At 48.3% G+C, this 26,817-nt stretch overlaps 1 protein-coding gene across 1 annotated transcript in view; it reads right to left on the bottom strand.

The window, feature by feature from the left end:
• IGFBP7 (insulin like growth factor binding protein 7) overlaps window positions 1-23,345 on the bottom strand; it is a 39,506-nt gene extending 16,161 nt beyond the window's left edge. The window contains exon 1 of the mRNA XM_059722213.1: window positions 22,871-23,345. Within this exon, the coding sequence (XP_059578196.1) occupies window positions 22,871-23,330 (460 nt within the window). The 5' untranslated portion in view covers window positions 23,331-23,345. The remainder of the gene's footprint in view (window positions 1-22,870) is intronic.
• Between the last annotated feature and the right edge of the window lie 3,472 nt (window positions 23,346-26,817).

Genomic DNA, 26,817 nt, shown 5'->3' with positions numbered 1-26,817 from the left:
ACACATTTACATTACAGCCCTCTTGCAGGGTGCTCAATGTTTTGCTCATACGGGCGGGATGAGCAGCTCAGAGTTGGTCCATGGGCCAGCTAAGGCCCCATAAGCCAGGACAGGCTCTGTGCTGCCTCCTAGGGCCCCACGCTGCCTCCTTCAGCCCCATGTTGTCTCCTGGGGCTGGCCCCTATGTCCCCAGATCAGGCCCTGGGCCACCTTTGCTTATGGAGCCAGTATGCTAACTGGCCTGTGGGGCTTCCCACAGATCCAGAAATTTGGCATCAGGAAAGTGGCAATTGCTGCTACCACTCCCCCCCCGACCAAATTTCAGACCCCTGGGGACTCCTGCAGGCTAGATGGCATGGCTCTGTGGGCTGGACCTGCCCTGTGTGTTGGGCATCCCTGTATTAGAGTACTGCACATACATGGAGATCCTGTCCCAAAGGGCTGACAACCTAAGCAAAGATGGGAGGGGACACAGAAAAGAGATGGACTTGCCCCAGGTCAGGAAGCAGAGCTTGGAATGGAACTCAAATGTCCTGCATTCCCCAATCCAGTGAACCAGACTTCCTCTCCATGTTGCTAGGACCTCCCCACCCCGATTTTCTGCCCAAATTATCCCATTCTTCCTGGTTCTGACCAGGAAGAATAGGATAATTTTTTTATCTGTAGCAATGGGGGCTAGAAGCTCCCTTTAAAAGAGAAACAAAAAACAAAAGCACCAACAGAAACAAAAATGGAGGTTCTCAGGTCATCACAGGACTCTAGGAGCTAGGGCCTAAACACTCATCAAGTATTTGAAGGCATGTGATGAAATCCTGAGAGTTGGCAATACACAGAGTATTTGAACAAGCACTAAGTAATGCCTGAAAGACTGGATGATTGCACAGATTAGCGTTCATCTAAGATATGAACAGCTTGACACTTAGCTTCCTTAAGGATAGCACTTGGATGCAACTTAGTCACTTAGTAGAGTTTATTGCTTGAACTCTCCTGCCTTTCCCCCGTTCATTCTGAACCTGATAGTGAGCTAGTAAGAATGCCATCTGCTACGCTGAGTCTGTATCTGGTTAAACCCAGAGTTTGAAAAGAATGAAAACACTATCAATAGCAATGCCATTAGAAGCTAGATGAAAGCAAAGACACAACATGTCAAGAAAACAGCTGACTACAGAAAATGCAGCTGGAAGCTATATTTTTACATCACCTGTATATTGTAGGTATACTGTTTATGTAGACAAATCTGTTTATGTGAAGAGGCAAATCTTACATTCATCTGCTTGCTACTGCAGTCAGTGGGATTGTAAGCACGTAACTGAGGGAAGAATTGGGCCTCTGGACTAAATTCATCCATGGCATAACTCTGAACAGTGAGCCCTGGTTGCCCTGGTTGAACAGGCCCAATTGTCTCCTGCCTTGTACCTTGAAGGGTTCTTCTCTAGCTCTCCAAAGTGAGCCCCAAATGGGTATAAAATGCTACATTTGTGTTTGGTAACACCCACTGTGCACGTGTGTAAAGGACTCCAGGAGCTGCAGGCAAGTAGAGCACATCTGCAGTTCAGCATAACTCCTCTGGACTCTTCACCTAGAGACTGAGGAAATCATTTACCACACACTGAATGCCACAGGGACCTTAGCCTGCTCTCCAGTCAAGCTTCCCCAGCTCCAGGCAGCATCAGTTAAAATTAAATCAAGGAATAAAAAAGCAATCTGGGAATTTTCTTTGTTCTCAGGCTGGATTCAGTTTCTGTTTTCCTCTGGTTGTGTGTGCACTCGTGCACTCCCAACAATCTGCATCTGAAAATAGACTCTCATATTTCTCAAGCTGCCAAGAAGCTGTTTTCACTTGGAAATGACTTTATATGGAGAAGGAGAATCTTTTGCAAACAGTGGCAGCTAATTTTATGTGCATTCAACTGTTTCCCTTCAGAGCAAGGGAGTGCAGCACTATTAGCTCAAACCCAGGCAGCCTTAAAAAAGGTGGGGTGAGGTAGTTTCCAGACCTGCCCCTGGAGTCCATCTGCCCTCCTCCCCCCTGCTTATATTGAAAGCTTTACCACCCCATTTCCTTATCTCCAAGGATATTTTCTCTCTCTCATTGCCATGTAAGACCTCCACAACCAGGACTGAGCTGCATTGCAAGCTCTACAGTGTACCACGTTGGGGGTAGGACAGGGGGATGAGGGCTGGAAGGCAGATGTGTAGTATGAGGAGGCCCCCTACTCTCTTCCCTCTACAGAGAAAGCAGGGAGGAGAAGCTAAAGCCAAGCTGTCCTGCCCTTCTGACAGAGGTGGATGGGTGGGTACACAGTGTGCAGAGCTCAGCTCTGACTCACCAGGGAAGAGAATAGGATACAGGGGATGTCACCACTGCTGGTAAGGGCACTAGCGCAGGCTGTTCCCCCCACAGCAAGGGGCTGGACCCAGGCTACGTTTGAGTCATGGCAGAGCAGGGCAGCTACAGGCCATCACTTGGGGAAGGGCGAGGCATGGGCTACCTTTACTCCTGCCCCATAGTGGAGAAGGAGCAAGGCGAGCAGAATCTGCTCAGTCCCATCAGGCAGCCACCCTCATTGTGGGGCCTGAGGTACAAACACTGTGGGGGGGTCCCTGATAACATCTGCTGGGAACTTCAAACAGGACAGCAGTTTCCAAGGCGGCTGCATCCATTGAACACTGTGGAAATGGCCAACGATCCTTTGTGGCGACCCTGTCTGCTTTCCTCTGCCCTTGGGTCTATAATATAGGACATAGCTGACCTTTCTCCTGGGGATGGGAGGGAACGCTGAGGGTCAGCCTGGTCACCACTGTCCCCAGCAGGGATTTTGCATGTGGAAAGAGGGCCATGGAAAAAGGTAGGATTCCCAGGGTCCTGTGCCGAGTGCAGTAATAGACCCTGAACCCCTCTCACTTTTGGCACCCCAAGCCCCTTCTGCCTTCCAGCCTGCTCCTTGGCCCCACTCGGCACAGCACTCACAGCTAAATGGAGCCTGGTATAAGCATGAGCTGCAGCTTGCTGTTGTCCTAGAGGCCAGCTGCCAGGGGGGCTTGCTTGCATCTTCATGACCATGACAGGCCAGCACATGGGATCCTCTCTCTGCATAGAGGGAGAGGTGCTTTGACCTTGTCCCTGGCAGGACTTCCTTCAGCAGCAATGGACAAACTGCTGAGAAGCAGAAGAGCATTCATAGGGAGGCATTTGGGGATGCTACAGGCCATAAGTGAGCTGTATCAGGCACCTGAAGGCCTGGCAAAAAAGGCTTTTTCCAAAAGAGCAGTGTGCTAGAGAAGATGCTGCACTGCCTTTGTCCTGGTTGTACCTGACAGAGAGAGAGCACAGTCGTGTATCTCCACCCAGGCTTATATCACATGGGCAGCTGTAACAGGGCAGCCTGGCCCTTTAAAGATTAGCCCCGATCTGGCCAGCTCTGTTTCACTTGCCCTGCCCATTGCATTGGTGGGTGCTAGACTTAAGTAAGAGAGCACTCAGCAGCTGGCTGGGAGGGGCAGACAACCTGCTCCCATGGGGAAGTGGGAAGTCTGGTGAACTGGGCACTGGAGTCAACTGTGTCCTGCTGGGACCCTGGTCTGCAGCACAGGAGCTGACAGTGCAGCAGCTGGGGTGGATGCTACTGCTGCTGGGGCCAATCTGGGGCAGGGAAAGGGGGGGCTCAGGGAAGCCAAAAAGTCTCTAGTGAGGTTGAGGGGGCCAATTATGTGCACCTTGGGAATTCCAATGCAGGATCAGGCCCCTCAAGGCCCAGGAGCACCTGCCCAACTTTCCCTTCCTATAGAGACATGTCCCAGGGAATCTCAGGGAGCCCCTCTGTAGATGGGTAAAATTGGGGTTTCCCACTTTCAGAAACTCACCCCAGGATCTCCAGGAGTGTGTCTCCATTAAGTGGGGAAAGCCCGCATGGATCCTGGCATGGAGGCACAGGACCCAGGGAATCCCCAGTGCCTCACGCCTCCACACTGGGACTTGTGCCAACCTATGTTTCACAGAGGCAAAGGTTGGTGCAAGTGTCAGTGTGGGATGGGGTAGAGGCATAGGGTGGCACAGGACTGGGGGAAGCCCTGGTTCCTTAAGCCTCCACACCAGGACCCGCACTGACCTGTGCTTCTGTGTGAAGCATGGGTCAGCACAGGACCTGGCACAGGTACAAGTGTGGAGGCATGGGGCACTGGGAATTCCCTGGGACCTTCATTCACACAGATGAATTAGTCAGTGCAGGTCCCAGTGTGGAGGCAAGGGGTGCCAAGGGTTTGCCATCCTGTGCCTCTGCATAGGCACGGGTCTGTGTGGGATCCAGGTCCCGGCAAGGAGGTGTGGGGCAGAGAGGGACGCAAGGAATTCACGGGCAACAGGAATGCATTGCTTGTTGTCCTGCACTGAGACCCTATCTGATGTGGGACAATTGGCGACGTGTTTCTCTCAATAAAACAAATCAGTTGTAGTGGGACATGTCCCACACAGCTTGGTCTGCTTCTTCTGATGGCATCTGTTTTTACACTTAGGGCTTTTTATCCCAATTAATTTTGTGAGGCTGGAGGGAGATGGTGAGGGCAGACTCCATTCTGTCAATTTCATTCTGCAGATGGGAATATGAGGTCTGCTGACACTGGGGGCAGATGGAAAAAGACCTGGTAAGAATGACTTGTGAGACTGACTGCACAGACTGGGGCAGTTATTTCTCTCCCTTGGACAAAGGGAAGGACACAGGTGTTTCCCGCTGCCCTGCAACACAGCTCACACATATACACACACATCACGCTGCCAACAGGGCTTAAAGCACGTCCAGTACTTTGCACAAAGAACAAAACCCCATACTAAAATCCCTCCCAATCCCTGCATGTCTTCAGCTTTGATTTCCATGGGAGGATAATGAGCCTGGCAGGCAGTCCTGGAACTGATTAGAATCGTTTGGGCTTGCTTACAGATCTTGATATAACTGTTTACAACTGTAAGCCGGGGATCTCTGTAGGAGGGCAACAAAACTACGTTTAGGAGCAGATGGAGTTTCAAAAAATAAAATAAAACAAAATCCCCAACAACTAACAAAACGTGTCTGCAACACTTAATGGAGGAGAGATGCATGGCTGCAGTTTGTGTGAATTGCAAAATATTAGCATCAAAGTGATCCTGCCCGCGCTCCACAAGCTGAATCCCACAGCAGGTGCTGTGGCCTCCAGGTTAACCCCAGTTTTAAAATTTCCTGGAAGTAATCACCCAGTCAGATCTACTGGGCACGCTCGGCAGGAGTACTGCAATCTTGCAATGAAACTTGATCGTCACCAGCCAGCAACAGACATTTGTATTGCTCGTGGCTTCTAAAAGGAGAAAGTGAGGCTGAGCTATTGCACAGATGGCCCTGGTACAGGGCCTCTACACCGTGGCAAAACTTGTCCCCTCCAAAAAGCTTAAGCAGCCAATGAACGTGGACCCCTTATTTCCATCTCTCATTCCTCCTCCTGCTGTTGCTGTACAAAGACTGAAAGCTCAACCCATGTACTACATCTACTGAAGAAACATCAGATTCCTGCCCTTTTTATACACATCATATTGAGCCTCTGTTCTTCGCTGTGTTTAGGGAAACAACTGCCACAGCGACAAGCTGGGTCAAACTGTCACAGGATACATAGGAATCATTATCAGGCTCCATTTACCACATTCCACGTACAATCGCAATACTTAAACTATTATTCTGTTTAGAAGAGATACAGCCAATATATCTTGGTTTGATGGCTAGTGCCAGGGGCTAACTGTGTAGCAGTCTTGCTGAGTAGCGTTTGTGAAGTGCCACAAACGTGAGAATGGACAGTTATCAGAAGAGTGTTACTATTTTACATGATGGAAAAGATTAATCAATTTAATTTACTTCAATTAACAAAGTACAAAGTTGTTCGTGCATCACAGATTACAGCTTCATGCCTGGCACTTCTAGCAATTCCCTTTACTGTCAGGGGTTGATTGTGTGCACTTTCACAAATGATATTGTAGCCTACACTTTCAGTGTATGGCATCTCAGCTGGCTCTTGCCTGCAAACTCTTGGGGAAGGCTCTACACCAAAGTAGGGGTTCCAGAGATAGCCCTAATTTTCCACTACTTGCTGAGCAACTATAAGCAAGTCCTTTTTCCTTTCTGTGCCTTGGTTTGCCTCCTTCTCTTCTGTCTGGGTTTTAGATCCTTAGCTCCTGATTGTTGGTGCAACTGTCTGCAGCATGTCAGTGCTTGGGAGCACCAATGTGAAGATATGTTCGACTTGCAGAAGTGTGTAGTCAGAAGTGCATGCCCAAACACTGAAAACGATCATCTGCATGGTGCACACCAAAAAGTACGCAGCATCCTTTTGGTGTGCAGCATGCACAGATGAGAAGCTGTGTCCAACTACCTACAGTACCATGTACCTTAAGTATCTAGGAAAATGGGGCCCTGAAATGACTGAGCACTAGATGAAATGAAATCAGACCTGACTGAAAGTTTATTTTTTCCCTGCAGAATATTGTGCTGTCTCTGTGTGTGCATGTGTGTTTAAAGAAATCTAAATGTTGAAACTTTCAGCCAAGTGTCAAAAAACACATAAGTTTGAAAAATACTTCCTTTCTCTCCTCTAGAGACAGGAGGTACCACAGTCTCTCCTCTGGGAGCATCAAAGGACACCCTGGCATACTTCCTTTCCCTTAGCTCCCAGTCCTCTGGGGTTTCTGGGAGCTGCAGTCCAAACTACAGTCAGCACGGTTCTGTAGGACTGCTCCTCCTGCCATCACACACACTCCATCAGCCATCATTTTTCTTATGTCCCCTTTCTATAAATTTTGATTATTAACAATGGAAATATGTTTTCACCAGTCTGCGAGTGTAACATGAAATCAACGTTTATTGATAAAAATCAACTCCTGTAAAAGAGTTTGAGTTAACCAGGCTTCAGACAGCTGAAGTTAACACTTGTCTGGGCAATGTAACTAGGCTATTGGTTCCAGAAAATCATTAAAAAATCAAATTCAAATTCGCTTCATTTACAGGCATAATTTCATTTAATTTTTCTTAAAGGGAAACTTGGTGGGGCACCTGCTAGTTCTATGGGTAATAATTTGATCATGCCTTCCAGTGGATAGGGCTGATACCTTGGGCTTTCCACACCCAAGGACTCTCAGAGAAGTTAGAGGGAGGCCTCCTGGCAAAGTGTTTGCAGCAATGGATCTCAGTTTTGGCAGGCTCTAACCCAGAATCTGTTGCTGCCTACACAGTACACAGAATCTGCAGGCTGAGGTATGGGCTGCTGGCCTCATTCAGCATAAATGATCTGCAATATTGCAAGCATTAGTAGTCTTGGCTATTGTTTAATTCCATCTATCACTTCAATATTGTCATTTTAAATGGAACAGGAAATGCCTGCAGATCATAGACTATGGCCTAATTCCAGGAAGCTGTAGGAAGGGGGTGGAACATGTCCATCCTGTCACATTTGGCTCAGATTTACTCCTCACTAAAGGTTGTGTGTTTCCACCACACCAGCTACTCCCATCTGAGCCTGAGCTCTAAGCAGCTTCTGTCTCCTTCTAGCCTCACAGGTAGGACTTGCTAGTCTCCCACAAAATGAGTGTGGCCGATATACGTTGCTCCCAATAACACCTCAAGCCCCCTTGGCTGTCAGTAAATGTGCTGGAAGGGTAGGGAGGACTTCCCTGCTATCTGCTACATCTAGGACTGCTCCTTTTCTGGGCAAGGGTTTTGGCAGGTGGAGGAAAGGTTATGAAAAGGTTGCACTAATGTGCCTTCTGAATTCCCGTGAGGTTTGAGGGGGAATGATGCTTCTACTTGAAAGCAAACCCTGTCTGGTCTACACCATTTCAGCTTACAGAGCTTGGATGCTACGGAAAGGCTTTGCAAGGTGAAGGAGATGAGATAGCCACAATACCCGTCTGTATTAAGACTGCTGAGGAGTGTGCCTGGAGGCCTGCCATTGAAAGCCAGCTAACAAATGAACTCTGTTTTGCTGGTTCTGAGGCTGATACACCTGTTGTGCACTGTGCAAACTGCAGCAGAAATAGCAATGCTTTGCTAGCAGGCAGATGCCATTTGCTAATCAGCTCTCCCCCTTCTAAGACCCCTTTTGTCAAAGAGGCCTAAACCTTTAAAGAATTTGTAAAGCTTGCAGTTTGAGGGCTGGAACATGGAGACCAGGAATGAGATCTGATCATATTTATTCATGGTGAAATGAGTGTGGCTTTCAGAAGTCCATCCTGATTAGAATCATTACACAGTAATCTGTGTTTTGTATGTTCCTCAACCAACCTTCACCCAACAATGGATTAAACACATTCTTGAACACAGCACACACTTTCCAGCAGTAGGAATAACAAGCACTGGGGGAATTACCTGAATCCAGAGTCATTTTTATTCCATAATGTTTTTTAAAAGCTGGCTTACTGAAAATTGTTACAAACAAAAAAAGGAGATGCTGTTAGTGGAAATGACTCAATGCTCTGTAAGCAGTCAGTGTACACTAAGGAATGGCCATTACTCTGGGATCGAGGAGCCATGCTGAGTAATGAACTAGAAACATCCTGGACTCTGAAATGCCTGGGAACACATTAAACAGCCCCTCTAATGAGATTTTAGTAAGGTAACCGTAAAAACCTGAATCAGACTGAGCTTCAGTGAACCAAAACGTTTCAAAACAACTACATGGCCATGAGGGGAGATAAGAACCTAGTTTTTAACAGTGGAAAAACAAAAAGCAGCAAGTGCATGACTGCAGGTCTTGAAGCTATCTATGCCTGACATATATTGGAAAAGTATGGAATTGTTTCTAGGAAAGAGATCTTGGATATTATACCTTAGCCTATGTTGTAAAAGACAGAAGAACTGGAGTAATGATAACAGATTGATGCAGTGATGTATAACTGACAATTTTAAGAAACAAACTGCCTCTGAATTCATACATACAGGTGACACGGTTAAACCAGAATGCCCCTTTGTGGCAAAAGGATTAGTCCACAGTATACAGCCATTATTAGCATGAAGATTCTGTAGGCAAGCAAAAGAAGAAATGTCTTTACTCCAAATGGATACAGAAGAACAAATAAGATACATGCAATAGAGTAGTCTGGCTCTAAGAGGTGGCTAGCAGTATGTTTCAATTTGGTGGTCAGATTCTTAATCTTATCTGCATGCAAGCAAGTGCATATATTTAATGTTAATACTGGAAATATAAGCACACATTGATCAGTGCAGTACATCCATTGTTAGCTTTGTGCCTGAGATATACATTCCCTTTTGTGAGTACAAGATATTTAATTGGCTAAATCTGTATTTAGGTGGCAAAAAGTAGTCTGATTTTCAGAAGTGCTGAGCATCCATCAGCTGTCACAGATCTCAGTGAGGCTGGCTTTGTTTTTAAGTAAAGATCTAAGGCAGGAGGTTCTGGAGAAATACAGTCCTTTCCTCCTGACCACACACTGAAGCAGGCCCTAATCCTTTGCTTTTAAGCAAAAAGTGGAAAAAGAAACTTTCTAAGATGGGGGGAGGGAGGGACAATGTTAAACCTCCTGCATTAAGATGGGAGAAGAAAAAATGCTGAAGGAATTTAAAACTACATCTTTAATTAAAAGGACATGCATCCAGAATGAGAGTCCAAGCTTCAGAATGAGAGTGCAAGCTTCAGTCTGATGTGAACCAAACCCTCCAGAGTTTTAAAGATCCATCATTGATATTTGCCACAGACTCATAAAAGAGTGTTAGCAGAAGCCTGCCTCCACCAGAGGCTTTGCCTATGAATCTCAGCCTTTGTTTCACACAAGGGATGGGTAAAAAAAAATCCTTGGCAAAGCACTGTCAGTGTCTGCATTTAGAGAGAATACACTGGCAAATATGCATTTATGTCCAATTTTCAATTGACCTATAGGAACTGATGGTTTCTTACATTCCAGGACCAGCCTTATGAAATGTGGAGACAAGCACTTTGTGACAGTCAAACCTAACTGCCAACAGGAGCAGAAGTGAAGGAATTCAGGGGAGTGCCTAACTATTAGCCCAATGAAACAAGATTCTCCTCAAACCAGTATAGCCACTAGTTGGTCACTAGGAGCTGGCTGTGAGTCCGGCACTGAACAAATAGATATACACATCCCACTGCAGAATCTATGAACTTGGCAGAAAAGCCTGGGATGGCAAAGCACATATGCATGTGTTTAAGTCCCACCAAAGGCCTACTTAGCTCGTGCTTTAGGTTAACAGAGGCAAATGTCAGCACCTTTACAACTCAGTTCTTGATCAAGTGCATTGCTGAACTGGGACTAGAACACCTTGAATGAGAGATTAGTCATATCAGAGAGGTAAGAAGTGCTTTTAAACAGAGAGTGTTTCCTTCTGCATGGGCTTCCAAGAGGAAAGGTGTTTTCCTACTCAGATCAGCACCTAGTACTAGGCAGGTTTGAAACACATCCATGCCCTGCTAGCACAAAGACTAGACTTGTAATAGGGTGACAAAGCCATATCCACACACTGCAACATCCTCTTGCCTTTTCAGAGGACACTTCAGTACTGTAGTAGTACCACTTGTTAGCAGCCCTGGGGGAGGGCAGAAAAGTTCCTAGTCTCTGAGTAGGTCTCCCAGTATACTAGGTGCTGTACACACAAAACTCTCACCTGCAAAGATCTATCCGTTCCCAGAAAGCTCTTGCTTCTGGAGAGGAAAGAAGTATGCCTCAGCACAGGAAAGCAAGTAGCACCAGAGCCCTCATTCTGATCTCAGTGCTGTCAATCAGGAGTGACGGTTGTGGGTACAAAGCTGTAAACCTACTGGCCATGAAGTCAGAATCAGGTCCTGTGTTAGGGAAGGAACATCTGCTTGGTTGTATTACTGACCTGTGTCCCTTTCACAGGCCCTGCATATTTCTCCTTTGCAAAAGAAAACAAATGTGACCACTGTACAAATATTTACAAGGAGCAACTTAAATGCAGAGGCCCTGAAGTCATTTTCTCTATTAGTCACATCCTTATTAATAATACTGTCTGGGCAGAATCCTGCAAGGTGCTGGGTATCTCCAGTGAGGGGTTGATCCCTTGAAGTGCCCTTGTGACTTCAGTGGGGAATGAGACACCTCAGGATGGCTGTATCAGCAGAAATACATGGGGTTGGGGGGGAGGGCTCACAAAGCCCCTTGCTATTTAATGGTTTTTGGAAGTGCAGGCATATGTCAATTAACACAGGGCCAAAGGACACAGGTACTGAGCTGGGGTTTCCACTGGTCAAGAGTCATGCCTCTCATCATAAGCAAGTTCTCTGACACATGGGTACTAGCAGTGGGGCAGCACCAATCTGAAATGCAAACGTTCACTGCGCTGTCAGCCAAGAAAGGCCCATTATTTGATAAGTGTTTTAGAGACAGCAAGAGGAGAACCCCTAAGGATTACATTTCCAGCTGACTGCTTGGCAAGCAAAGCTGGCAAAGTCTCCTGTTAACCAAACGGCCCACGCAGCTTGCATATTTTCTCCCAGTTATCCTAGTTTATTAGAAAATGGCACCGACTCAGATACAGTAAAACAGTGTTTGTTCGAATGAACCAAAAGAATTGGTGCACATTACCTCAGATTTCCAGAGTCAGCACTACATTTTACTATCTCCTCTGTCTCAAGGGGAGGTGAGGAAGGAGCAGTGTAATTTAAACTATGTGGTGAAAAAAAATCCCCACCCCACCCCTTGGCTGCTTGGGCTTTCACCCCTCTCATCATCACTTCTTAGTTCTTTGCAGTGCCCTTCTCAGGTCGGGCCCAGAATTCGAAACTCAGCACCTACCATTGGGTCCAGATTTGTGCATGTTCTTAGTTCCCATCTGTCCTCAAGGCTGAGGCCCTCTGGCATCCAGCCATAGCGATGGCACAGAGAGAGGTCAACAAACCCTCAACTGCCCGCATGAAGGGGAAGCTAATGACCTGCAACCCCAACACTCAGCATTGGGCCTGGACAGACCCATGAACAAGGGACCAGGATTGGCCCACACAGAGCAATGCTGGTTAGTGCTAGCAATACTTTCTCTGTGAAACAGCCAATGGAAGCAGCAGGGCGTGGGTCCCTCACCCTTCCCAGTCTGATAACAGGTCTGTGCCTGTTTTATAGTTGGTAGGGTCGGAAGGGACCTGAGCAGATCATCAAGTCTGACCCCCTAGCACGGGCAGGAAAGAATGCTGGGGTCAAATGACCCAGCAAGGTGATTATCCAGCTTCCTTTTGAAGATCCCCAGGGTAGGAGCGAGCACCACTTCCCTTGGAAGTTGGTTCCAGATCCTGGCCACCCTGACAGTGAAGTAGTGCTTACCGACGTCTAGCCTGAACCTACTCTCAGTCAACTTGTGACTGTTATTCCTAGTTACTCCTGGTAGTTCCTGGGGGAACAGGGACTCTCCTGTTCCCCGCTAGTCCCCCCTGGTAAGTTTATAGACAGTCACCAGATCCCCTCTCAGCCTTCTCTTGTGAACATACTCAGCATAAAACCTCCCTTTGCAGCAACTCCCCTGGGACAGGATGTGGGTAAATTCCAGTGTCTGCCTACAGCCAGGCTGTACTAGTCCCTGTGTGCCAGCTAGGTAGGGTGTTGAGGCCAACTGGCTTGTGTATCTCTGAATTTCATGATCCACCCTAACCTATCATTACACAGCGCCTCTCCAAGAGGCTCTAACGTAGTCCAGAGGGGGGATTTGGAATGAGGAACACAATTCTCTACACACACCCCCACTCCAAAGATTCAGTGAATTATGACCCCCACAGTTCCCTCAAACTCTTCAACAAAGTAGAAACACAGCAAAATGAACCCTAATTCCTCAGCTTTGTGTTGTGCTTGCCTGTTTTATTCCAGGAAAGAATGATACGGCCCAGAGTGACTTAGCACAGCTTCAGCACTCCTGTTTCTCGCAAAAGTTTCCAGTTTCCTTTGTTTAAAACAGGAAACTTCAGCTGCTCTGGAAATACATTTTCTGCACAGTTTAGTTACTTGAGCATAGAGAATACAAGATCCAGATTAGATGGTTTTAGAAAACCAGCTGCACAAAGACAGTCCCAAGGACAAGGTCAGGACAAATTATGCAGACTTGGGAGCTGGGCTCCTTTGTTTTGTTGTTTAATAAGTAAGAGATGCTCAAGTCATCCCCAAGTGGAAAGCAATATCTTTGTAAGCAAAAGCTTTGGAAAACTGTGCACCTATAGCTGCAATATGCATGGTGATGAATATGGAAAGTTCAATCGGGCATGTATTTTGCCAAATAGCATTTCAATGAACTTCTATTCTCCTGGAAATAAATCCACGATGAAAAATATGTGGATTTTAAGAAGTATTTTGCATGTTAAATCTTATGTAACCCCCTCTATAATAAGCTCTTTGTTTCCAGGCTGCTTTACCAGGCCTGAAAATAATCTCTTGTGAAATCCAACATAAGTAGTCAAGTGGCATTGCCTATGCCTTTCAATCACTACTTTTGATATACACTACTGTGCAAATTGATCTTTATCACCAAAAAAATTGGCCACGTAGCAAAAATGCAAGTACATATACAAGACTTTTCTCTTTTACTTTGGTGAGAAGGGAACTGAACATCTCCCCAAAGCAGGAAAATGTAGAGGATGCAACCCACATGGTGCCTGCTGTGGTATGAGTGGGGGAGGTAATTTAATTTGCTTATCATGTTAGTGCCATGCTGCCCAAGGTAAAGCCAACTGAGACTAAACCTTCCTCAACCTGCACAGCAAGCAAAGGGGTATCCCACCCCACGTAACCCTGTGGGCATTTAGAGGGTCCACAAGATGCCTTTGCAGTTAAACAAAAGCAGGGTCCCTGCCACTGATTGCTTGCAGGGGTAATTTCTATATTTCAGAGGTGGTGCAGAATTGAAGACAGGAGGCAGTGAGGGAGGGGACAAGCTGTTTAAGGTGGGGGGAGGGGGGGAAGGCTGGATGGAAAACCTCCTTCCTTCCACATCATACCCGAGGCTAGGTTTGGGCACACAATGGCTGTTTCAGTGAAACTCTGTGGGCTCTGCCCAATGGCAGGGGGAATGGGAAATGCGTGCCTAAGGCAACTGGGAGCGAGTCACGCTAGCACATCTTCTCTCATCCATCTCTCATCGCGCCACTGATCTCACCCCATGCTGGCTGTTTAGCAATAAACAGCTCCTTCTGGAAACCCAAGCCTTTCTACTACTATCACAGAAGAGCTGTGTTCCTGCCTGCTCCTGAAGCCTTGGCATGCTCCTCAGATACAGACTTCTCCCCACTGTGGCTCTGCTTCCACAACTCTCAGTCTAGATCTCCCTTCTTGCCTTTGCCACTTACCCTCTTGCAATCTGCCCTCTACCAGAGTCTTTCACTTTCATCCTGCCTTTGTATCTTTCCCCTGCAAGCAACTCTGTGCTCTCCTTTACTGCCGGATAGGAATTTCTGAGCCCTATGTCCCCACTTTGCCTCCATGAGCGAACTATGCATACAACGCAGTGATTGTGGATAGTGCCCCAGCAATGCTGGTTCAGGCATGGAGCTACATCTAAACCATTAGAGGGTCTGAACAAACCTGCATGCTCTCAGGAAGTGACTGGTTAACACACTAGGCAAAGCCTTGTGTCCCTGACACGTGCAAAGCCCCTCCTCCTTTCAGACAGCTTCTCCATCTGCAGAATCTCACTCGGCACAAACCCTGCAAACTGCTGCACTCAGTCCTAACTTTCACTGAAATCACAGAGAATCAGGGAAACTGTGGCCCTAAAAGAATCAGACCCTCAGAATGCAAGTCCCCCTGCCAGATAACACATGAAGCTTTGGGGGCTCCAACAATGCTGTGTAGCCAGTACATCTATAGAGCTGCCTGTTCCCTTTAATGACAACATCAGCTCCTTTTCAAAGACAACAGCCTGTATTTCCTCTTCTATTTCCCCTATTTTAGCTCTTAAATGTTATCTATGTTGACATAAACAAGAGAGAAAGAATAAATCTCAAACTGTGCATGTAGCAATAACTGTAATCCAGCCTTTCTGCTGCAAACATGCTTTTCTGGAGTGCTACTCTGAGACTCAGGGGATGCCTGTTGATGCCCCACTTCTGGGAACTCTGTGACATGGCAACAACATCTCAGCAAATGGACAAAGCCAACACAACGAGGTTCAGTGTGCTATCATGATGTCTGAACTTTTCAACTGCTCCCTTCCTGTGGAAAATACACAGCAATGCCTGCCTCCACCCTGAAGGTGTGAGAAGTCACTGTATCACATCCCAGGCAGGAGTTTTGTCTGGCCTGTTTCCTCAGTAGCATGCAGTCTTCCACCTTGCTTCAACAGGAAGAGTTTGCTCCAGTTTACCTGTGATAGGAGTCTCAGGAACTCTGCTGTGGCAATTCCTCATCATACTTTTGCCTTTGCCATTGACATCAACCCATCAAAAAATCAGGAAAAACAAGTCTCCTTCCCTTGCGGGCACAGGAACATAGACAAGGGCTGTCTCTTATGTGAAAATCATAGAACAGTAGCTCTTCTAGCTACTCCAGCATTGCTTGCATCACCGAGATGCTGTGGGCAGCCTATCCACCCCATCACCAGTTTGACAGCATGCAGGCCATCCCAATAGCTGGCAAAACACCCGCAGATGCTTCAGTGTTCTGCAAGTGTATGATGCACCCCAACTCTAGCATGCCAGACGTCCACCATGAGCTGTAAAGAAGTGAACATCTGGACTCCCTGGCGAGAGTGATGATCCCATGGGAAGCTCATCTGGCTGAAGGACAGCCAAGCAAAGTTCCTTGCAGCACCACAGCTGGCAAAACAGCCATCTCCCCTGCTCCCATCATCCACAATGCTTGGTTATTAGCAGTCTTCCTTTAGAGTGCAGTTAGGATGCCAGATAAAAGGCTCTTCTGTAAGCTGGCTAGTAGAGAGCAGTTGCACTGATTAGCACTACAAGCTCCCATGTAGTTTTTAAGCCACCCATTCCATAACAGCAGAAAAATGTCTGAGTCTGCCTTTCTACAAACATGGGCCATTTCCTGAAGGGTCATCTTTGGCCTTTCATTATTCCTCCTTAGCTGATTCCCCAGCTCATCTCTCCATGGCAACTCCTGATTTTGTCTCTGCAGCAGCAGCAGAGGTGACAGCAGGAAAACAGCTTTCACCCTGGAGAGGCTATGGTCAGCTTTCAGTTCTTCCCAAGACAACTGATATGGAAAAGGTAGGTTTGAAACCCCCCAGGCTGAGGAAAGCCTAGATACCAAGTCTAACCATTGGACTGTGCCATAAAGCTGGGAAGCAACGCCAATCACCACTCCTTTTTTGAACAAAAATGACATGGTTGCTGTGCTCTAAGCATGCCTACAGGGCTGAAAAAACTTAAGGAGCGAAATATTTAGGCTGGAGTGAGCAGTGGGCCGCTCATACCAGGGTGGTTCCTGCCACATGTAGTAGTCTAGATTTCAGTATCTAAGGAACATTACAGATCAAAACATAGGTGCTGAACAAATGTAGGCATCTAGATGGTTTTGTGGTCAGTGGGGCAGGAGTTTTCTGGGCTGATATTTGTGATTTGGCAATTTACATTCTGGCTAAACTCAGTTTAGCTGTCTAAGGACTTTCTAGGTAAGGCCCTTCATACTGCCTGCTTGCTGATTTGCAAGGAGGGATAATGCACACAAGGTTACCATGACGGTCAGTATGTCAGAGATAAGACATTTAAATGTTGCAGACATGGGGGATGGGTGTCATCCTAGAACCATCAGAGGCAGAGCACTTCCTGGACATACTTAGCTAGCCAGAAAAACCTCAGCAAGCCCGGCTTTTTTGGCTCCAAACAGCATCTGTTGTTTAGGAGCTCAGCCAGTGTAAAAAAGAAGAACACAATAATTTCACACTGGAGTGTAACCACCTGTTGCAAATTGCTGAGAAAATGTATTCTCAGTATCATCTTCCAAACACATCTATTCACTTCATGCAAGTTGTCAGGTCACTGGACAAGAGCAGGGTGTTTTCTCCAATTGCTACAGCCAGCTTCTGATTCTACAAAAGAGTAAAAGGTCTTTATCAACACGAGGGGGCAATGTCTGGACACAGGTTGAGGTTGAATTTGCCTGGATTTGTCCTCTCCTACTTGGGGCTGATGGCAAAACATCCAAGAAACCCGTACAGGCTGGCAGGCTGTCCCATCAGCTACTGACGTGGTTGCAGCAGGGATGTATTTAGGACATCCCTGATGGCAGAGGGGCAGGCTGTTGTCCCTGTGGTGGCATAAGGATGTATTGCCTCTGTAATGGAAGATGGCATGTCTGCCCCAGTTTGGTGCCTGGTCAGCAGACCAAATATCCACTGCCTCCCAAGTGAAAAAAGCTTTGACACACAATGCAACCCTGAATGCCCTGAGATCTGTATGTTTAGCAGCGTGCTTATGAAAGGCCACATGAAGACTGCAAGTTGGTGAGAGATGGGACATGCAGGGAGGGATTAATGCTCAGTATCACGGGGAAGATGGATAGACTGCAAGCTCTCCAATGGCAGTGACCTGGTCTTTTCTACATGGTTTGCAAAGAACCATTTTACTAATCTATACAAGTACAGTAAAGTAGTCAGCATAACCATATGGCTACTCTTGCTTTCCTGTTCTCTTCTGGATTCACAAGTCCAAAAACACATTCTGTTTCGCAAGAGATTCTTGGCCTCGATTGTGGGAAGGAGAAGGACTAAGTGGAGGCTGATGACCCTCACACACTTTGCTTACAAAAACATCTTTCCAGCACTGTGGGATTAGAGCTGCAGTTCTGACCTTGGGACGTGCCTTGCACAGTGTTACTGGTACATTTTTTCCCCTATCAGAAACACTCCACTGATCATAGAAGCTGGGGGCAGCTTAGTAACTGGCATTTCTATCAATGGCATGGTTAAGACAATCCCTTTTTCAGAGCATTTCCTCAAAACAAAAGCTTCAAGCACTTTATAGGGGCAGCCCTGGTCTTATTATGGCTGATTTGGAATACTGAAAAATGCAAAACAAGGCATGTTTCCAGGACTTCAAGAAAGACACTAGTTATGCAGGGCTGCATTCTCTGTTCCCAGGGATTTTTTAAAATGTACAAAATAATTTCACTGAAATACTCCCATTTAGATTTAAACAGGTGGATTTATGTTTGTAGATAAAGCTGGATCAGAATTCCAGTGGCTTTCAGGCGCATTGTATTTGTAGGTGCCCAGCACCTCTAGAAATCAGGCTCCGGTGTCTCAGGTTATACGCTCCAAATATACATGTACTCAAAATCATGTCATTTTTTTAAACATTTTGGTCTTAATGTATAAGCAACTCAGTAAGTTAAATAAATGCATGAGGCTTTATCATTTGAGAATATATCCCACTCTGCCAGCAACTAGATTTGATCCAAAGTCTATGGACACCATCTAACTTCTAAGAGCTTTGGGCTGGGTCCAAGGAACATGCAATTATATGAAGTATCAATGGACATCTACAATGCTACAGTCCTCTCTTCACTGATTTGGGATGAGACTGGTTTCAAGCTGCAGGTGTAATTCTCCTTCTAGCTCTTGTGATATGCAACTAAGATTTGAAGATGACTTTCTCTTTTTTTAGATTAAGTTGTGAGCACTTCAGGATGTAACACACAATTTGTTTTAATAAAGTTAGTAAGAGAAATTAGATGACATCCACAAAGTACATAATTCATGCTACAATGTGATACTTTTCAATTTTCTCTGCTGATCTCTGGATTTTGATTTGGGGACATTAAATCCTTGATATATTAGCAACATCAGATTTTTTGAACAAACTTGTTTAAAAAAATTCCCCATCTGAAATATTTATCAGGAACACTAGCATATACTTTGCAGTTGATGCTACATTACACAGTTGACTACACATCACATTTCAAAGCAATAAATTCCCTCAAAAAAGGTTTACTGCTCTTAGCTAAATTTTTTTTTTGCTCCTCAACTATGAATGATCTGAGATTAGCTTTCCACTTAAAGCCATTGTAATAGTTCAGAAAAATGCCACTTGCAGTGTTGGTACAGCTGACCTAGTTTAATTATTTATGTTCTTCTCTGGACATCTGGAGGTCCCACTGTTAAGGTGGCAATACTTCATTCCGTTTGTTACTGACAGTTCGTTACATAGAACGATCAGAGAGATGAGCTAGCTGAATAATTGTAACTCTGTCCCTGCCATTTGCACACCAGAGAAGGTGTCAGGGGACAGTTTGAGTACAAAAGGAGATTAGGCAGCAGACAATCAAATTATTAAATTCCATAACCCACAGTTATAAAAATGAACGTGAAGGAGAAATAAAATGTGTTTCCCTCTGGCTTCATGGGCAGAGAACAGTCATGAATCACTGAGGTTACTGAAGAAAAATTGCCCGCTCTTGAAAGACTGCAGAGAGGGTGCTCCACCCTGCCACAACAAGCTTGCCTTGGGGAGAGACATCCTGATGCGCGTATCGATGCCTCCTTCATTTTTTAAACTAATGATTATACAGGGATCAATTTTCAGGCACATAAAAATAATGAAGATTTATGTCCAGGAATGTATAGTTGAAATTAAATTGTTTGGACCCTGGTGTTACATGGAATATTTTCATCTCAGTCTTCCTCCAACCATGACTTTCATGAACAATTTCCCCTTGCCAGAGGAACAGCTAGGTAACATAGAACGTGCACAAAACACAGGCTGATTCAACATTGTGTCCCCAGTTTCTTTTCATCTGAACCTCCCTGCACACCCCCACCATCTCCAAGGCAGTTTCCATTACACACCACCAGGGGATGCTGCACATCACCGTGGTCCATGGGGCAGCATGGGGCCATGTACTGCATGGCTCTGCTCAGCTGCAAGTGTGTTTTGTTAGAAAAAGGGGCCTCCCTTGGTGTGCTCTGCCATCAGAAATGCTGTAGATAGGTCTCTGGTGGGTTCAAGTAGTTGTAGACAAGGACCCTGGCTAGGGTACCACAGGTGGAGCTGTCCAGGGGGTGAATTGGGCACACAGGAATCTTTGCAGACACTACCAATGTTCTAGCAATGAGTTAGCCCCAGGCCTGAAAAATGCTGCACTGAAAGCCACCCAGAGAGGACACAAGTCCTGGGACATGCAGCTTGAACCTTGTGCTCGATTACAATGTGGCTCCTGCTTCACCAGGTGTCACCTGTCCCACTGCAGGATCCCAGCTGGATTCTGGGACACATTCAATCTGGCCCACGGCCTGGCCCTGCACCACTCACTCAGCCCGCAGGACCAAAACATGGGGTACCACTGGTCTGAGATGTGAATCTACCCTGCCTTCTGCTTGACTTGACACTCACAGGGTGAACTACTGTCTCCCTGTCAGGTACGAGGCAGGGAAGACTTGTACTTTACCAACTACCCGAATCAGAGCCTGAGAGCACAGGCTCCTGCAGGCCCCAGCAAATAGGCTCCTGCAGGCCATGGAGCATGAGCTTCCAAGGCCCTAGAGCAGGAGCTTCCATAAGCCACAGCACAAGGGCTCCCACTAGTCAGAGCACAAGCTTTCAAGAGCCACAGAGCATGATCTTCCTTGAACCACAGGGTATGGGTTCCCACAAACCACAGAGCATGAGCTTCTGCAAGGCAGAGTATGGGCTTCTATGAACCACAGTGCATGGGCTCCTGTGGGCCCTAGAGCAGGAGCTTTCACGGGCCACAGCTCCCACCAGCCACGAACCATAAGCTTTGTTGAGCCCTAGACTAAAGCACAAGCTTTCAAGAGGTATAGACTGTGAGCAGGAGCTCCCATGAACCTAGTGCATGGGCTTCCATAAGGCACAGATCATGACCTTCCACGCCCATGTAGCATAGGCTTTCAAGAGCCACAAGTCATGAGGTCCTTGAGCCCTAGAGCACGGGCTTCCGTGAGCCCCTGAAGTATGAGCTTCAGTTTTTGTTGTACCAGGACCCAATTTAAACATTGATGGCCAGTCCCAACCGAGTGCCCCTCACTCCCGACCCACTGCCCCTTGTTCCCAGGCCCCAGCCCCTCAGTGTGTGGGGTGGGGTGCGTGTGGGGAATGCAGAGCTCCAAGCAGCTCTTTGCAAGCTGGAACTCTGACAGCCTGCAAGGGAAAAGCCATGGTTTCCCACTGTTAAAGGAGAATCTGTTTTTAAAGTTTGTTTGCAACCCTTTCATTTTTAAAGTTTCATCACAACCATTTCTTGCTACCCACTTTTGGGTACAGAAATGCTGCCCTACAGCACAGGCTTCTGTAAGGCCATGAAGCATGAACTTCAATGGGCTTCAGCAAGCCACAGGACATGCGGGCTTCCACCAGCCACACAGCATGAGCTTCTGCGAGCCCCTGAGCACATCTACACAAGATGCTATCTGTGCAGTAGCCTAATAACACTACGTAGCAGCATGCCAGTCAAAAACCATGCTAATATGCTACTGCGCAGTGTTATTAGGCTATTGCACAGTTAGCATCACAAAAAAACCCATGCACCGGAGCTACTGCGCAGTAGTGTGAGTTACTGCACATTTAGTTCGTACTTCATTGGGCATGTCTACACGTGCATTTATGCCAGCTTAAATTTACTGCACAGTAAACAGGAACAGGCTGGCATCTACACATGTAGGTATTAAAGTGCATTAATGCTGTGTGCGGCCTGACTTGGAACTAACACACACAGAGTGTTACTGCACAGTAAGGCATCTACACATGCATTAGTGCGCAATAACGACCCAAGCACAAATTTGATGCCTGCATAATGCAGGTATCAAATTTATGCCCAAATCAGCATAAGTCGCCATATCTACTGCACAGTATGGGTGTGCGTGTGTAGATGTGTGCCCGCAAAGTGCAGTAATTCCGGTTAGTGCAAGTAAATGCACACATGCAGATACACCTGTTAAGTACTATGTGAAACATGCAGTAACTACAAGGAACTTTTCCACCCAGGGGAACCTATAACATCTTTCTAATCTCCCGTACGATATGAAGTTTCATTTCTACCTGGGAGAAATATTACAATATGTGCATTCTCCTTTGCTTGAGGAAAGGTGCATGAGCCTGAAAGCTTACAAATAAAGAATTTTTTCTGCAACTATTTACTTGGTCTAATAATAGATATCATCTCTATCAAGAGTTCTGGATACAGTAACTACTGAGCATTAAGGAACATGTAGAGCAGCAGTTCTCAACCTTTTTTGTACCAGGACCCATTTGTAAACATCAGTGGCCAGTCCCTACCCAGTGCCTCTCGCTCCCTACCTGATGCCCCCAGGCCTGGCCCCACAGTGTGCAGGGCAAAGGGTGAGTGTGGGGCATGGGAGGCACCAAGCAAGCTGGCACTCTGCCAGCCTGCAAGGGAAAAGCCATTGTTTCCCACATTTTTCTCCTTTAAAGGTGAATCCAATTTTAAAGTTTGTTTGCAACCCTTCCATATATTCTTGCACTTTTGGTTCCAGACCTACGGGTTGAGAACCGCTGCCCTAGAGCACAAGCAGCTCTTAAGAGCCAGGAGGCAGGAGCTTGTGCGAGCCCTGGAGCAGTGCTTCCCACCCTCGTTTGTAGCAGGACCCATCTGTAAACTTGGAGTGCCAGTCCCCACCCAGTGCCCCCAGTGTGTGGGGCAAGGGGTGGGTGTGCGAGGCGGGCGGGGGTATGAGGGGCCCGAGCAGCCCCTGGCAGGCTTCCGCCAGCAAGGGAAGAAGACTCTGCCGTCTTCTTTTCACCCTTCAAGGAGAATCCACTTTTAAAAACCCGTTGTCCAAGTTTGCTCCCGACCCTTGCCCATCTTCTCGCGACCACTGTGGGTTGGGAAGCGCTGCCCCGGAGGCAGAGGCCCCGCGCCCGCCCCGCCCAGCCCCGCGCCGCGCCGCGCCGCGCCGCGCACCTTGCTCGCAGGGCCCCTTGCTGCGCTGGGCGAGGGCGCGCTGGCCGCGGCTCTGGGCGCGCAGGCTGGCGGCGCGCAGCTGGCAGGCGCTGGCGTAGGTGAGCCCGTCGCTGCCGCACACCGGGTAGCGGCTCTTGCACACGCACACGCCGCTGGCGGCGGCGGCGGCTGCGGGCGGCGGGGGGGACGGGCTGCGGCCCTTGCGGCGCGGGCGGCTGCGGGCGCACTCCAGCCCCGCGGCGCAGCGGCCCCAGGCGCCGCCGCACGCCTCGCCCTCGCCGCGCCCGCACTGCCAGCAGCAGCCGCACGCGTCCCGCACCCGGCCCAGCGGGCAGCCGCGGGCGGGCAGCGCCGGGCACTGCCCCGCCTCGCAGCGCCCGCACGCGGCACCCGCCGGGGCCTCGGCCCAGCCCGGCGCCAGCCCCGCGCACGCGGCCGCCAGCAGCAGGCGCAGCAGCATGGTGCTGGTGCTGCCGCGCCGCGCCGCCCGCCGCCCGCCTTAAAGCGGCTCCCGGCCGGGCCACACCCCGCGCGGGCAGGGCAGGGCCGTCCCGCCGCGGTCAGGGCAGCCCAGGGAGGGCGCGCGCCGGCGGCTAGCGCGGCGCTCCTGTCTCAGCTCAGTCTGTTTCATAAAAGACATCGACTATTCAGTTGGTGTAAGAAAAGAGAGCCAGTCACCCAAACAGCCTTGCCTTTCCATGTCCCGAGACGGCTACCACCAACACCCCTCATAGCGGGCAGACGAGGGTCTTTAGGTAGAAGGGCTCTCTTTTCTCAGAGCAACTAAATCTACAATAAAAGAGATCAAGGATCCTGCCAAACATGGGTGACACGTAAGGGGTGCACGTGCATCCCCTGAGATCAGCTGTGCACACCCTGGAAGCGCCAGCCATGAAGCCACTGGGAGACCCCCTGCCAGCGATGGGGTGCCCCCCCCAGACTCAGGAGGCACCAGTCGCCCATGCTGCCAAAGGATTTGGAAACACCTGAAACCACAGGTGTGGTGGGGGATGCTTGCCAGTAGCAGGGCCAGTTATGGTTCTTGACTGACATGCATTTGGAATTCATTTGGATTGGGACATAAAAAATTCTCTTAAAAACCCTATTCAGTTGCTCTAAGAAAAGAGAGCCCTTCACCCAAAAAACCTTGCCTTTCGATGCCCTTAGACAGCTACCACCAACGCCCCTCACAACAGGTCAGGGCAGCCCAGGGAGGGCGCGGGCAGGCGAGGCTCTTCAGGTAGCAGGGCACTCCTGTCTCAGGCCAGCTCAGTCTATTTAATAAAAGACATCAACTGTTTAGTTGGTCTAAGAAACGAGAGCCCATCTGTCTGCTGTGAGGGGTGGTAGCTGTGTTGGGCTAAGGATGCAGGCAGACACAGGACTGGATTAACCTTTTTGTGGGCCCTAAGCAAACAAACTCATCAGCCCCCAACCGAAGATGAAACTTTTATATTACGTTGTTTTCACTCAATAATTATGATATGCAAAATAAGCACAACTGGGCCCCTTCTTCACTTAGGGCCCTAGGCATGTGCCTAGTTTGCCTATGTGTTAATCCAGGCCTGGGCAGACAAAGTTCTTTGGGCAGATGGGATCTCTTTTCTTAGACCAACTAAATAGTTGATGTCTTTTATTAAATAGATTTAGTTGGTCTAAAGAGATCCCATCTACCCAAAGAATCTTGTCTGCCTGTTGTGAGGGGCACTTGCTTGTCCTCCGGGTCATCATTTCTCAACCCGTGGGCCATGACCCAAAAGAGGGGTCACAAGAATATGTGAGAGGATCATGAACAAACTTTTAACATGGGTCAAACAACTTTAAAAATGGATTCTGCTTTAAAGAAGAAAAATGTGAGAACCATTTTGCTTGCACATTGGCAGAGTTCCAGCCTGCGAGGGTCTGCTTGGGTCCTCCCCCACACACACTGGGGGACTGGGGGTGGGGAGCAATGGATTGGGAGTGAGGGGCACTGAGTCAGGACTGGCCATTGATGGGAGTGCTGGTCAAAGGTTCATAATGCGGGGGACACCAAGCAAAGCATACTGGACAGCGCCCACTGGCCATCTGAGTCCAAGGAGCCAGCAGACACTGCCCAGTGATATTCTACCCAAATATGGGAACAAACTAGGTCAAGGAAAGTAGCCCCACAGTCCCCGGGGACTTTTCTGACCAGAGCCTCCTACCTGGCCAGGTATCTGGCCAGCTTAACCAGGCCTGCCCCAGGAAAGGAAGCCCCAGCTCATGGGGACCCAATCTGGCCCCCTACCTTGTTTTTCCTCACCCCCTCTAGATCCCACTCCAGACCCATTAGCGCCCTGCGATCTGGCTAGCTGGCATGTCCTCCGCAGGCTGTTTGCATGCATAGGGCATGGGGGGCACATGCCTCCCCACACATTTCTGCGCTGCTGGCAGGGTGCAGGGCTACAGCCTGGCCAGAGCTAGCACTTGGCAGCAGCAGGGGTAGTGGCATGGAGTTGTATGTGTCATCCCCCCTGCCCATCAACACTTACACATCAACAATGGTTGACCACCTGGGGGTGGGAAGTTCGCAATCCTGGGGGCGGGACAGGGAGATGGCTTGGTGCCAAAACATCCCCCCCTCCCAGTAGAGTTCAGGGCATGGAAAATTTTTCCACACAGAACAGGGGGATGGGGGAAGAGGACTGCAGCTTGGGTGGCTCATCTGTGGAGGGTGGCCACACATTAATGGAACAGGAACTGGGCAACACGGATCAGAGATAAGCCTGCCCTGGAATGGCATAACTTTGAGATGCCTAAAGTGCACTTAAAACTACTTTCCAGGTGTTAATGTGTGAACAATGCAGGGGCTAAGAGCCACCTGAAATTATTGTGTAAACAGGCCCATATACAGTTTATGCTGTATTATGCTTCTGTGGTTCCCCTGCTTTACCTGTAGCAGGTGAAGGTGTTAGGTCTGTTGCATCAGGGTTGACAGTAGTCTTATGCAGACTTACCTTACCGTCCACACCCCTTTTTCAAAACCCTGTATCAGCCCATGGTCTGAGTTGACCCACACACTGCAGGGACTGGACCAGCCCTGCATGCAGAGTCTGGGTTGTGCAGCATATGGTGTGCCTACTCCAGCTAGCCCAGGATCTGTGCTGCATGTAGCCCTCATCCTGGCCCATCTGGGATCTGTACAGCACATGGCACCCCCCGCCCTCTGCCTGGTTTGGAGTGTGTGCTGCCTACAGCATCTGTACCAGCCAGTCTGGCGTGCTGCATGTGGTGTGGGTCCTGGACCAGCTGGAGCACATCCCAGACCAGCGGCAGGGAGGCAGGAGGGCAGGCTCCATATGTGACAGATCCTGGAGTAGCCAGGGCAGGTGCCACATGCAGTACAGAGCCTGGAGCGCACGCTGCATGTGCTGGACCTGGCATGCAGAGAGGGAAGAGGGGTCTGTAGGTCTGATCCAGCTAATGGACTAGCCTTGCACCACTCACCCAGCTTGCAGGGCCAGATGAGTTTGACAGCCCTGATTTCTGTAGCCAAAAAATAAGCGAGATGAACTAGCATTTTCCAAGGGGGCCCTTAAATCTAAAAAGGCTGAGACTCACTGCTCAAGGGGGGTTTTCTGGGTTAGAAGTAGAACTGGCCAGAGCTCCAGCTTTCATCCAGCCTCCCACCTAGCCACAGCAATTGCACAGTCTTGCTTCCTCAGTCGGTGGTGACTCCGTAGCCTGGGCCTCACACAGGTCCAAGCTGCACAGGGGTGTCCCAGAAAGTGGTGGCTGCAGTGTACAAGGGCTCCTGGAGGGAACAGGATGCAGCCACCACCCGCATGTGGGAAAGGCAGTCGCTTTTTGTGCTTCAATAACACCCTGCTTAGTCAATAAACTTCAAGGGTTTTTTACCCTTCCCTTGTATTTTTAAATCTGAATGCTGTATCTCTAGATATTTTTTAGGCTGCCTCTTGGCATAT

The sequence above is a fragment of the Alligator mississippiensis genome, chromosome 2 (assembly GCF_030867095.1).
Source record: "Alligator mississippiensis isolate rAllMis1 chromosome 2, rAllMis1, whole genome shotgun sequence".
In the NCBI taxonomy this organism is placed as follows: Eukaryota; Metazoa; Chordata; order Crocodylia; family Alligatoridae; genus Alligator; species Alligator mississippiensis.
The sequence above is the reverse complement of the archived record's forward strand: the minus strand, read 5'-3'. Positions and strand labels throughout refer to the sequence as shown.